The following is a 14,506-nucleotide window of genomic DNA, read 5'->3' on the forward strand; positions in this document are numbered from 1 at the left end:
ATTGATGCAGAATGAAAGGAGCAGAACCAGAAGAACATTGTATACAGAGACTGATATACTGTGGTAAAATCGAATGTAATGGACTTCTGTACTGGCAGCAATGCAATGATCCAAGACAATTCTGAGGGATTTATGGAAAAGAACACTACCCACATTCAGAGGAAGAACTGCAGGAGTGGAAACACAAGAAAAACAACCGCTTGAACACATGGGTTGATGTGGGCATGGTTGGTGATGAAGACACTAAACGACCTCACCAATGCAACTATCAATAATATGTAAATAAGTCTTGATTGATCACACATGTTAAAACCAGTGGAAATGTGCATTGTATATGGGGGGGGTGAAGGGGAAAGTAAAAACAATCATGTAACCATGGAAAATTTTTCTAAAAACATAAAATATTAAAAAAAAAGAAATGTATAGTCCAATGGCAGGACAACACATAAACACTGATGTATGAAATATATGCATACCAAACTTAGATAGGAGGTTCTAGTATTAAGGAGGATAAGGAAAGACTTCTACAGAAGGTGGAATTTTAGCTGAGACATGAAGGAAACCAAATAGAGATAAACAGGGAATTGAAGGCATGGTACAACCAGTGAAAATGCATGGAGTAAGAAGATGGACTTATGTTAGGAATAAGAAGCATCACTGGGTTACAGAGTATTTGGAAGTTAAGGTTAAAAAGTTGGAAAGCTAGGAAGGGGCCAGATTACAAAGGGCTATAAGACAAGCAGAGGAATTTATATTTTAAACTAGAGGTAACAGAATAGGGGGATATGGTCAGATTTCTGCTTTAGGGATTACTTTGCCAGATGAAGGGAAGATGCTACTGGAAGATACTAGAATCAGGGAAATCTACGAGAATGTTAATGCAATAAATCCAGATATTGAGGTGATAGTACTATGTGAGGAGAGGACTAGGTAAAGATTGGCTAGAGGAGGTAAGAGAGTGATGAATTGAGGTTGATATGCAGGTTGTGAGCCTGAGTGATTAGGAGGATCTTGGTGACATCATCAATAGTGAAGTTGAAAAGAATAGGTTTTTGGAGAAAGTTGAAGAGTTCAGTTTTGGACATACCGAATTGAAGATCTTTAGGGGACATCCAGTTCAATAGGGAGATTGGAGATATGAGAATGGAGAGATTTAGATTTGATAAGTAAATCTAAAGAATCCTCAGCATAGAAATGTCAATAGAATTTTGGGAGCTAAGATTGCCAAGAAAAATGATACTGAGGGAGAAGAGAAGATGGCCTAGAATAGAGCACTGTAGAGGAATAGTCACAAGTAGCAGTAAAACAAGGAAAGTAGCTTGAAAATCTAGAAAGGAGAGAGTATTAAAGAGAAGAGTGATTCAAAGCATCAAAGTCTGCTGGTAATTTTGGAGTGAACTGTTTCAGTTGAATGAGGAGACAGTAGATTAGTTAAGAAGAAAGAGGAAGTGGAAGCATCAATTATAGATGTCTTTCTCAAAAGTCACAAAAGGATTCATGGGAATAGGTATTCCAGAGAACATAGAGGGAAGGGGTAGATAGTTTCAGGGATAAGGAAGGAGCTGTAAGGGTTCAGAATCATTGGAATGGGGAGGTTATAATAAGATGACAAAGTGTGAATTATTGAGGGATGAGTTCAGGTGGGTTATCTTCCTGAAGGGTTCAATCTCAAAGTGGAATCCTTTCATGGCGTTAAGGAGCAATGAGTAAAGGAAAGCTGGAAAGAAGTTGAGGAAGAAGCATTCTTGTAGGGGAAAGGCCCAAGCAAGATGACTGGTGAATTTAATAAACTCAATGTTTTTGTTTAAAAAAATTATTAAGTGCTTATTATGAGCCAGGCAGAAAAGTGCTAAGTGCTGGAGAAACAGAGACAAAAAAATTTAGCCCCTGACCCAAAGATTATAATCTGGGGGTATGTAGGTGGCTCAGTGGATTGAGAGCTTGGCTTAGAGGTCCTGAGTTCAAAGCTAGCTGTGTGATCCTGGGCAAGTCACAACCCTCACTGCCTAGCTCTTATTGATCTTTGCCTTAGAACTAAGACATAGTATTGATTCTAAGGTGGAAAGTAAAGGTTTAAAAAAAAAAGCAAGCAGCAGCTGTTTACAGTCTAATGGAGCACAATAGTTGTTTCCTGTCTTCCTTGGCAGGCAGGCTTAGTTGACTGGTAGAGGCAATAAAACAGAATTGCGGTCTCCCTTTCTTGCCTTTTTCCTGGGTTGCTCAGCAACCTCATTGACCCTGCTATGCCTAGCTGCATTCTCTATTCCAAAATCTTTCAAGTTTTCTTAGGATTCTGTATTCTGTCCTTTTGTCGAAGCCATACTATCTCTCTCATGGCTGGTAAAGCTATGCTATCTTTTTGAGACACAGGAGTTTTCATTTCCTAAAGCTCTGTGCAATTAGTCCCTAGAGACTTGTTCTGCTTGCAGATTCTTCTCCAAAGTGGGAAATTGAAATACCAAATTTAACAAATAAATCCTTACACAACTATTGTGGTCAAGACCAAACTACAAATTTTACAAAACTTATTCAATTTTTCCTTCTCTACTAATTTCTCTATGTAAAGATGTTGTTATCGTTCAGCCATTTCAGTCACGTCCAACACTTCATGACCCTATTTTGAATTTTTCTTGGCAAAGATACTGGAGTGGTTTGCCATTTCCTTCTCCAACTACATGTATAGTAATGCTTATCCAAAATACATACATATCATTACTTTTATCTCTCCCTCTCAAACTGTTATCCTCTTTCTCCCCTACTCTTTGTTGTCAAATACTTAGAAAAAAATATTTTGTACTTAATCTGGCTTCTTTCCCCACCATTTGACTGAAACAGTCCTCTCCCAGATCATCGTGTGATCTTAATACCAAATCTAATGGCATTTTCTCTTTCTTTATTCTCCTCCCTAACCTCTAAGTGACATGTAAAATTTATGGACCACTTTCTCTTTGGCATGCCTTTTCCTTTGATTGCAGTGACACTAAATTCTAATAGTTCTTTTATTTCTCTGACCTTTAAAATGAAGGTTCTGTACTTGGCTCTCTTCTCCCTCCATATTCTCTTCCTTGTTCACTGGTTATCTCTTTTAATTCAGTCTATTTTTGCTTTTGCTTTATCCAAGATCATGATTGGCTATCCTTACCTTTAGATTCTGTTCCATCTCCTTATTTTAATAGTGTGTCTTTCTATTTCAAGTGTCTCTTTTAGGCAACATATTGTTTCTATTGTTTGCAATATGTTGTAAGCAACATATTCTGTTTCCATTCTGCTACCTACTTCTGTTTTATGGGTGAGCTCATTCAATTTAAATTCACAGTTATTACTGTGTATTTCCCTCCACCTTATTTTCTTATATTTATTCTCTCTCTCTGTCTCTCTCTGTCTCTCTGTCTCTCTCTCACCCTTACCTTCTGTCTTGGAACCAATACATAGTATTGGCAAAAGAGTGGTAAAGGACTAGGCAATGGGGGTTAAGCGACTTGCCCAGGATCACACAGCTGGTAAGTGTCTGAGGCCAGATTTGAACCTAGGACTTCCCATCTCTAGACCTGGCTCTCAATCCACTGAGCTACCCAGCTGCCCCCTATTCTCTCTTTTTTCTCATCCTTCCAGTGCATTCCTCTCTTTCACCTCTTCCTTTTTTTTTTTTTTAGATAATCCCAACATAATTGACTTACATCTTTGTTCTCTGTCTATAAATTTAGGCTTTTAACTGCCTTAATAATGATCATATTTTTAGGAATTACATACATTGTCTTCATATACAGGAATGCAAACTGTTTAACTATTGAGTCTGATGATTTCTTTTTCATGTTTACTCTTTTATGCTTCTCTTTACACTAGGGTTTGAATGTCACATTTTCTCTTTGGCTCTGGTCTCACCAATAATTTTGAAGGTAGAAGAGTTGATTGTGTACTTTATACCTTAGGGCAGCATTGGTGAAGGTTTTCAAGTTTGCATGCCGAAACAGCAACTTCAAGCTGCCTTTGAGCTCCCTGCATTACCCCAGACAGCAGAGGAAGTGCTTACTTTGGGTGGCTGGTCAGAGAGGAAGGGCATGAGAAAAAATGTCCTTGGGCACTGGGAAGAGGGGGAACAGAGCAGCTGCCTCTGTACTGGCTTGGCATGTGAGCCAATACATTGCCAGCACTGCCTTAGGGCCTCATGTTCTAGCTGTGACTGCTTAGAAGCATATGCGGAGTTAAAAAACTACCCTTGTTTATACTATTTTCTATTTGTTGGACATTCACTTTTGTGTGCAGAGTAATCACTGCTTTAGTTGAGAACATCAGGAAGAATTTCCCCATAACAGTTACCTGAATATCCATTAAGCTTCTGTGACATTAGCATGTCCTCAGTGATGTAGACACACATGTCTGGGCTGACCTCTATAGTCTCTTCATTTATTTGCTCTAGGTCTCTGGGGTCATCAACCAGCATTTCTATTTCTGATGCAGAAGAGGAAAATAATATTTACTTATATAGCATGGCTGTTAGTGCAGGATAATACATATTTTGAGAAAAATCATATGACCATAGTTAAAAGGAAATTTTTCAATTTGATTCTTAGCAGGATTTAAGTTATTATAGCTGCTCCCATTTGTATACATTCGTTTCCGCACACTATATTTTAGAAAAAATATGATTTATTCAAACATTAATTCCTTCTCAAAGAAGAATATCAATAATCAAATTCATTTGACTGAAATATAAATAGGGGCACAAAAGTTTTAGATAACTTGTCTAACTAAGGGAACAACCTGCTCAGCTCCTAAGTCTACTACAACTACTTACCTAATTACCTTCCTTAATTTCTTCACAATGCAAAATGGGATTAATATAATTTGCCCTACCTATGACAGAATTGTTGTGAGGATTATCTTTTCTAGAAAAATATTTTCTGAATTGTAAGAGGCTATTATGAAGGTCAATAGTATCTAAGTATTATGCTTAGATGTGTATGCTTTGTAAATTATAAAGTCCTACTCAAATGTAAAATTATTAATCACTATTTTTATTCCTAATTGGAATGCTCCAAATATTAAAAACACACTAGAAAGGTCTGCTTATAGTCATGGGTTGTAGGGAGGGAGAGATACTGTGATAGTTTATTTGGCAGGTGCACAAACATCTACTAGATAATACCAATTACAGAGCAAAATTAGGAAAGATAAAATAGAAAGATAATGAAATAATACTAGTTAGCTCCATTAAATTACCATCATCTTGTGAGTCATCCTCCAGCCTGTCCTTCCCACCACTTTCCACTCCAGAGGTGTGGGAGCTGTCATGGCTGGTCATGGAGCTGCAAGTTTTTAGTCTGTGGTAGATAGTACTGCCTAAGAAGATGTCTTCTGGAACTGTGTCCCTTAATCTGGTGTCAGTTTCAATGCCTGATGTTTGGGAGCTGCTATGGCTGGTAGTGGAATGTCGAGAGAAGCGCTTGTGCTTCATACTGCCTGTACTGCTCCCGCTCGCCTGGGATCTTTTTTCCAAGTGATCCATGTCAAGGTCTAGGTTGTCACTGATGTATGACTCTCTATACTGCTTCTTTTCTATAAAGAAAGTGAGATATCATGGTCATTATCCTTAATTAAAACACAAAAAGGAATCTGTGTAATAATACAAATATTACAAGACCTCAGTAACAGAATCTGTGATAACTTGGATGTCAAGTTGGCACAAAAAGAGGTCTGCAAATACTGGGGATTATGCATAGCTAAGTGGAATCTTATAGGAAAAGCACAATGAATGAGAGCCTGGGGTAGCATACTAGGTAAAATAGAGGCTAACGGTCTAGTTCAGAGGTGCTTGACACAGTGAAGGGGCCAGGAACAGGTGCCAACAGGCAGCTCTGATGTCTGAGAGCTAGATCACAGATCCAGGTCAGATTAAGGAGACTCATGCCTTTAGATGGTAGAACAGAGCAAGGAGTTTTGTTGGCCTGAAGCTTAGTACTTTGACTTTGGAGAAAGGTCTCAGATTCAGTCTCTGAATCTGAAGCCTGTAGGGCTTGGAGCTTGGACCAAGAAGGAACTTGAAGTTTTCCCTCTCTGAACCTGCACAACAAGTAACAGTGGCTGAGGGCTGCTGGATCTCCAACCAGGGCCAAGTCTTGAATTGTGTTGCAAAGATGCAAAGATCAGATCAGGAGGGCAGCAATCATACCTTCATTCTTGATCAAACAGTTTTGGGTATATTAGTGGTATGAGCCGCCACTAAGATCCCTGAAGACCCAGAAATCAATATCAAGAAAACATCAGCAGGGCTCTAGAGGATATAAAATATATTCAAGTAGGAACTAGATATTCCCTCAAGAAGTGAGTAGAGAGTAAGACAAAGTTCCAATTTAGGAAGTAAGATGGGAAAACTGAATAAATATTAACAAACTGTACCATAAAGAGTTATGTTGACAGGAATGCTCAAAACACAAGCCCAGGAGAAGAAGATAACTCCAAAATGTTAAATTGTGGACACAAGTTCAACTAGAATCCCAGAAGAAATAAGGGTTTTAAAAGTTAAAAATGATTTTCTAAATAAAAAGAAGTGCTAGAGGAAAGATGTGCAAAAATAAATAAGAACTATGAACTAAATAGGATTAAGAGATACAAAACCTCCCCAAACAACAGATTCCCTGAAAATTATAATGGACCAAGGAGAAGTGAGGGAGAGGAGAAATGTTAAAGCAAACGTTGAGAGTGTAAACAAAAAGAAAGAAAACACAAGATATATTTAATTAAAAATTTTAGGCTTGTAATTGTTTTACCCCAATCTCCAGAATGATATTATATTTATTTGGTATTTATTTATCTATTCACATGCTATTTCTCTCTAGCAGAAGTTAAGTCCCTTAAGGCTAACAAGCCATTTTCTTTGTATCTTCAGTGCCTAGCTCTTTGCCTGATACAGAGTAGGCAGGCAATGAATTACACTGAATGGAATAGGAACTGAAATTTTACCTTTGAAGGGTTTATAAGGTAGAAAAGTGTTTGCTTTATAAACTGTACAAACTAGATTTTTAGGAAGAATGTTTAAAGGGAGCACCCACACTGAGGAAAGTATATATCTAGGAAGTAATGAAGTACATATATTTAATGGAATCTACTTTTGAAATAGACTTTTGTACCAGAGGAAAAAAATAATCATACAAAATTAATATGCTGATTCTTATAGAGAATATTCTCATTTATTCAATAATATTTAAGAGATAAGGTCTTCAGAGAAGAATAAAAAGGTAAATGATAAAGAGAAAATGGAAAAGATTCAATAAAATTAAATCAACATTTGCATTAATATTTCTTATATAGGAAGATGATACTTGTAACTCAAGAACTTTATCACTATTAGGCTAGTTAAAAGGAATATACCCAAACAGAGGGAATGAAAGTGAACTGAATAAGATGAAATGAACCCCTCCCCCCCCAAAAAAAACCACAACAGAATTAAGAGGTGAGGATGCAGTGGGAGAAGAGAGAAGTTGAAACACAAACCTTATTTATAGTGGAATGGAAAATGGTAGGGTTGGGAGAGTGGTGGATAACACTTGAACCTTATTCTCATCAGAATTGGCTCAAAGATGGAATAATTGACTTGGGATTAGAAATCACACCTCACAGGAAAGTGGGGGTGGAGAATGAGAGAAAGGTGGGGAACTGGTAGAAGGGAGGGTGGATTGGGAGAGGCCATGTTTGGAAGCAAAACACTTATGAGAAAGGAAAAGGTGAAGGGAGAGACAGAAAGGTGAAAGGGGAAAAGACTGATATACACAATAAGTAATTATAATTTTGAATGTGAACAAGATGAGCTCACCTATAAAATGGAAACAGATAGCAGAATGGATTAAAAAACAGAATCCTATAATAAATTGTTTACAAGAAATATATTTGAAGCACAGAGATACACAGAGGAGAGATAAGAGATTGGAGTGCAATCTATTATGCTTCTGCTGAAGTGAAAAAAGGCAGTGGTAACAATAATGACTTCAGAAAAAGCAAAAGCAAAAATAGATCTAATCAAGAAACAAGGAAGGAAACCACACCTTGATAAAAGGTACAAGCCAATTAAGAAATGCCAAAATATGCATCAAATGGTATGGCATCCAAATTCTTATAGGAAAAGTTAAACAAGATACAGAAAGATACAGTAAAACTATACTAATGGGAGACTTCAATTTTCCATTCTTAAAACCAGATAAATCTAACTAAAAAAATAAGAAAGATGCTGTTATGATGTTAAGAATTTTAGAAAACTCAGATATGATTTCTGGAGAAAAATGAATGGAAATTGAAAGGAATATACCTTCTTCTCAGTGGTACATAGCACCTACACAAAAATTGACCATGTAAGGGCAGCTGGGTAGTTCAGTGCATTGAGAACTAGGCCTAGAGATGGGAGATCCTACTTTAAATTTGCCCTCAAACATTTCCTAGTTTTATGACCCTGGGCAAGTCACTTAATCCCCATTGCCTAGCTCTTACCATTCTTTTGCCTTGGAACCAATCTGTAGTATTCAATTCAAAATGGAAGATAAGGGTTAAAAAAAAACAAATGAACATGAATTAAGGCAGAAAAACCTTACAGCCAAATAAAGAAAAGTAAAAATATTAAATGCATTCCTTTCCTTTCAGATAAGAATGATATAAAAATTAAATTCAATAAAGGGCTATGGAAAGATAGATTAAAAGTTAATTGGAGGGGCAGCTGGGTAGCTCAGTGGATTGAGAGCCAGGCCTAGAGACGGGAGGTCCTAGGTTCAAATCCGGTCTCAGACACTTCCCAGCTGTGTGACCGTGGGCAAGTCACTTGACCCCCATTGCCTACCCTTACCACTCTTCCACCTATAAGTCAAATACACAGAAGTTAAGGGTTTAAAAAAAAAGTTAATTGGAAACTAAATAATATAATCCTAAAGAATTGGTGTGCTAAAGAACAAATCATAGAAACAACCAATAATTTCATTACCCAGAATGACAATGAAATAACAGCAAAATTTGTGGGATGCAGCCAGGGCAGTACTTAGGGGAAAATTTATATCTCTAAATGCTTACATCAATAAAACAGAGAAAGAGCGGGAAAATGAATTAGATATGCAACTAAAAAAACTAGGAAGAGAAGAAATGAAAAATCTCCAATTAAACATCAGATTGGAAATCCTGGAAAATGAAAGAGATGAATAAAATTGAAAGAAATTAAACTGATAAAACCACAATAAAACAAACTATTGGTTAATTTGATTAATAAAAAGAACCAAGAAAATATAAATTGCTAAGATTAAAAGAGGAAGGTATAGAATACTTAATCCCATCTTGGAAAAAAATTGAACAATCCATCAAAGAACAATGAAAAAATCCCCATGGCCAGAAGTATTCACGAGTGAATTCTACCAAGCATTTAAAGAACAATTAATTTCAATGCTATATAAACTATTTGGAAAAACAGATGAAAAAGGAATCTTGCCAAATTCTAGAAATCCAAGCATTTCTTCAAGGAATGTATGATGATCATCACTTTAATCATCTTCTGTCTTTTTAAAATTTAACCTTCCCACCAATTACATGTAAAAACTTTCCAACATTTTTCAAATATTGAATTATTCTCTCTCCTTCATTTCTCCATACCTCTATGGATATAAATTGGGCGGAGGCTTGGCTCTCTTTTTCTTTTCTGTCAGGCTTTGGCAGAGCGGGCATTTTGAGCAAGTAGAAAAACTATTTTGTCAGATAATAAACTTTATAAAAATAATACTTGAAGTATTTGACATTAATTTAAATCCTACATTTATGGTGACTGGAAGTGGGGTTCAGAACCCTTAATTCTCTCTGAGTAGATTAATTTGAAAAGAAATCAAATTTCTCCTGCCATGGCTTCCCTACATTCCTCCCCCCACCATGCCCCTCACCCTGGGACTCTCTTTGGAGCTTAAGCCTGTTGCTGCCAATCCTGCCTCCTACTGCTAACTCCCTGGGTCAGTTGCCTGCTCCGCCTGCTCCTGCTGATCCTGCATGGATGGTCCTTTTGGAGTCATTGCTTTTGCTGCTTTTGCTGCTCTTGCTGCTGCTACTGCTGCTGCTGCTGATTGGAGCCACTCTCTGGAAGCTTGGGAAATATAAATCCCTCTTTCCCTTACATTGCCAACAGCTGAGTGCTTGCTTGCTGCTTGCCTTGGAAGTCCGGGTGTTTTCCCTTAGGTGATAATTAACCTCCTAAAGGGATTTTACCTTGTCCTTGTGGCAGGGGAAGCAAACTGCTCCCTGGCGTTTTTTACCCCTACCGGAAGGGGAAGGAAGGTTACTCTTCCAAACAGGAAATAGAATTGCAAGCATGGCCCACTCTATGGAAGAGCAGTACATTACCTATGTGAAGATCAGAGTAATCCTACTCTGCCTATTTTTAGATTAAATCACCAAAAGTGTAAACATCACCACTTAAACTTCAGGTAGGGGAAGTCTGTGACTCATGTGTGCAAGAGTGGGTAACAAATCAGAATTTACTGACTGCCCCCTAGGCAGTCCTAAGTTAAGCCTTTGTTGTGATTGGTACACATAAAATAGAAGGAATGCACAGGAAGTGATGCAAAAGAAGTACCTTTAAAAGGGAGTTACAACTTCCTGTGGGGGAGTTCTTCATTCTTCAGAGTTGGAGTTCAAGTTGGAGACTCTGCTTACTGAACCTGAGACCCTGGACTTGGTAAGACTGTTCTTAAATCTCTCCTTTTGAACTACCACTTGGTGAGTGAAAAAGACTGACTTCCTGGATTTTTACTGAAGGGACTCTCCTCTTGAGAGGCTTTGTGACTAAAGCCTTTGCTTTATTCATTCCCTGATGGCTTGTGCAATTTCTTTTTCTGAGATGGGATTATTTAAGTATTCTATTTCAGCTTTTGTTAATCTAGGCAATTTATATTTTTGTAAATATTCACCCATTTCACCTAGATTGTCATATTTATTGCCATATAATTGGGCAAAATATTTCTTAATAATTACCTTTATTTCATCTTTGTTAGAGGTGAGATCACTCTTTTCGTCTTTGATACTGTTAATTTGATTCTCTTCTTTCTTTTTTAAAATTAGATTAACCAGGACTTTATTTTTTTCAAAGTACCAGCTCCTAGTCTTATTTATTAGTTCAATAGTTCTTTTACTTTCAAATTTATTAATTTCCCCTTTAATTTTTAGGATTTCCAATTTAGTTTTTATCTTGGAATTTTAAATTTGTTTTAAATTTGTTCTTTTTCTGCTTTTTTAAGTTGCACGCCCAATTCATTGATCTCCCTCTTGATTTTGTTGCTATAGGCAGTCAGAGACATAAATTTTCCCCTGAGTACTGCTTTGGCTGTATCAAAACCCATAGGTTTTGAAATGATGTCTCCTCATTGTCATTCTCTTTAATGAAGTCCATAATTGTTTCAATGATTCCTTTTTTGACCAAACAGTTTTGAAGAATTAATTTCCAATTAATTTTAAATTTGCCTTTCCATGGCAAATTTAAAGTATGATTTTTATCACATTATGATCTGAAGAAGTTGCATTTTTTTATTTCTGCTTTTTTGCATTTGTTTGCAATATTTCTATGCCCTAGTACATGGTCAATCTTTGAATATGTGCCATTTACTACTGAGAAGAAGGTATATTCCTTTTTATCCCTGTTCAGTTTTCTCCAGATATCTACTAATTCTAATTTTTCTGGAATTTCATTCATTTCCCTTCCTTTGTTCTTATTTATTTCCTCCTGGAGCTCCTTTAATTTTTCGTTTAGAAATCTAGATGGTACATAAATGTTTACTAATGATATTACTTCATTGTTTATAGTACCCTTTAGCAAAATGTAATTTCCTTCCTTATCTCTTTTAATCAGATCAATTTCTACCTTAGCTTTGCCTTGTATCATGATTACTACTCCTGCTTTTTTTTACTTTATATGACACATAGTAAATTCTGCTCCAACCTCTTACCTTGAATCTGTGTGTGTCAGCTTCCTCAAATGTGTTTCTTGTAAACAACATATAGTAGGATTCTGGTTTTTAATCCACTCTGCTATCCATTTCTGTTTTATGGGTGAGCTCATCCCATTCACATTCAGTGTTACAATTACTAACTGTGTATTGCCCTCCATCATATTATCCACTTCACCAATATTTTCCTTTTTGTCACCCTCCCCACTTCCCCGTCCCTCCAATTGTCTCCCTCTTCTCTTGTCTTATTCCCTAGCCCCCTCTACTTCTCTGTGGGGTAAGATAGAATTCTGTATCCCACTGAGTAGGGCATGATAGAATTCTATACCTCACTGAGTATACTTGTACCCTTTCTGAGCCAGTTATGATGAGACTAAAGTTTAAGCACTGTCTGTCACCACCCTTATCCTCCCCTCTCTATAATGATTTTTCATGCCTATTTATGTTATATAATTTACCCCATTCTATCTCTCCCTTCTCTTTTCTCTCAGTGCTACCCTCTCTTTCAGTCCTTAATTCTTTTTTACATATCATTCATATGCATAGGTATTATATCATACATACATATTGTTCTATAACATCATACTTACATATACATCATATTATCATCATCAGCTTACTTTTCCACCCTTTTTCTGAGTAAATTCCTTCTATCTTCTTACTACTAAGGATAATTTTTGAGAATTACAGAAATCTTCTTTCTATGATGACATATAAACGTTTTGACCTTAATGAGTCCCTTAAATTTTCTCTTTATTTATTTTTTTGGGCTTCTCTTGTGACTCGTGTTTGGATTTCAAATTTTTTGTTTAGGTCTGGTTTATTCTTCAGGAATGCTTGGAAATCTTCTATCTCATTAAATGACCATTTCCCCCCCTTAAATAATATACTCAGTTTTGTTGGATAGGCAACAATGGGTTGTAAACCCAAATCACCTTTTGATCCCTGAATTTGGAATCCTCTAAGTCCTGTGTGATGCTGATTGTAGTTCCATAGTATTTGAATTATTTCTTTCTGGATGCTTGAAATATTTTTCCCTTGGCTTGGTGGCTCTCAAATTTAGCTATTATATTCCTGGAAGTTGTCATTTGAGGATTTCTTTCTAGAGGTGATCTGTGAATTATTTCATTTCAATGTCAATTTTATTTTCTCGCTCAAGCATCTCTGGGCATCATATTACAAGAAATTATCAAAGATAATTATGTTCAAGGTTTTTTTTTATCACGACTTTCAGGCAGTCTAATAATTCTCAAATTGTATCTTCTAGATCTATTTTCTATGTTAGTTGTTTTTTCAATAAGATATTTCATGTTTTCCTCTGCTTTCTCACTCCTTTGATTCTGCTTTACTGTTTCTTGATTTCTCATGAAATCATTAGTTTCTAGGTGGTCAATTCTGATTTTTAAGATCTGATTTTCCTATGTCAGTTTTTGGTTCTCCTTTTTCAACTGGCCCATTTCTTTTTGCATCCTTTTCATTTCTCTTTTCCACTTTTCCTTTGTCTCTTTTAATTGGCTTTTGAAGTCCTTATTGAATTCTTCTTGAACCTGTGTCCAATCCATATTTTTCTTTTGGACTTTGTTTGTGTTTCCTTTGCTTTCACTGTCCCCTTCTGTGTCTGTACTTTGCTCTTTGTCTCCATAAAAATTCTTTAAGAGTTAGATGCTGGAAAAGGGTGGACTTCCTGGTTAAGATGGTGGCTGAGTAAAAAGAAGCTGCTTAACCTCTCCTAACCGAAACATATAGGACTCCTCAAGAAGACATAAAACCAAATCGAGAGGAATGAAGGGACTCCACAACAGGGTGCAGCATTAAAGGTATGTGGAATTGGGGCATTTCCATGCCATAAAGGGATGAAAAAGCTCTCACTAAAACGCAAGCTGAGCAACCCCCTCTCCCACCCCACCCCACCTACGGTGTCAAAGCCAGTGCACAAAAGCTAAAGCAAGCTTGGGGCACCCATTAAGTCCTTGGCAGCTACCTGGGGTCACCAGGGCCTGTTCCTGAGAGCAGCAAAACTTAAGACCCCAAGAGGCTAAAGAACACATGGACTCTGAACACAGACCCTGAGCACAGGCTCAAGTGCAGGCTCTTGAGTCCACGGATCCTGAGAGCAGGAGTGGACTTGGATCCTGAGCACAGGAGTGGACCTTGAGTGAGGACCCAGTACAGAGGGGTGCACGACTGTGGAAACAGCTCCCTGAAACTCTTAAAGGAGCCTCAGAAAGAGGAACAAACAAGGGGACAACCAGGAGGCTGGACCCTGAGAACAACTAGATCTGAGACTTCAGGAGCCTAGAGAGTGCAAACAGACCCTGGGTGTCAGGAAAAACCTGAGAAGGTGCAGGGCTAACAATGGCAAGCCAGAGACAAAAACCCCAAAAGAGAAAGATCATCAAGAAGAAATCTGTAACACTGGACAACTTTTACACAGAGAAAGTCCAGACAGCAGAGCAAACAGCAGAGGAGAACAAACAAGTAATCACATCCAAACCTTCCCAAAATAATGAAAACTGGTCACAAGCTATAGAAGAGTTCAAATCTGAGACGATAAG

The 14,506-nt window shown here is 37.2% G+C and overlaps 1 protein-coding gene across 1 annotated transcript in view; it reads right to left on the bottom strand.

The window, feature by feature from the left end:
* FRMD6 (FERM domain containing 6) overlaps nucleotides 1–14,506 on the bottom strand; it is a 167,830-nt gene that overhangs the window by 12,893 nt on the left and 140,431 nt on the right. The window contains exons 11-12 of the mRNA XM_044664740.1: nucleotides 5,221–5,556; nucleotides 4,318–4,449 (exon numbers count right to left, since the gene is read on the bottom strand). Coding sequence (XP_044520675.1) covers nucleotides 4,318–4,449; nucleotides 5,221–5,556 — 468 coding nt within the window. The remainder of the gene's footprint in view (nucleotides 1–4,317; nucleotides 4,450–5,220; nucleotides 5,557–14,506) is intronic.

The sequence above is a fragment of the Gracilinanus agilis genome, chromosome 2, assembly GCF_016433145.1.
Source record: "Gracilinanus agilis isolate LMUSP501 chromosome 2, AgileGrace, whole genome shotgun sequence".
NCBI lineage: Eukaryota > Metazoa > Chordata > Mammalia > Didelphimorphia > Didelphidae > Gracilinanus > Gracilinanus agilis.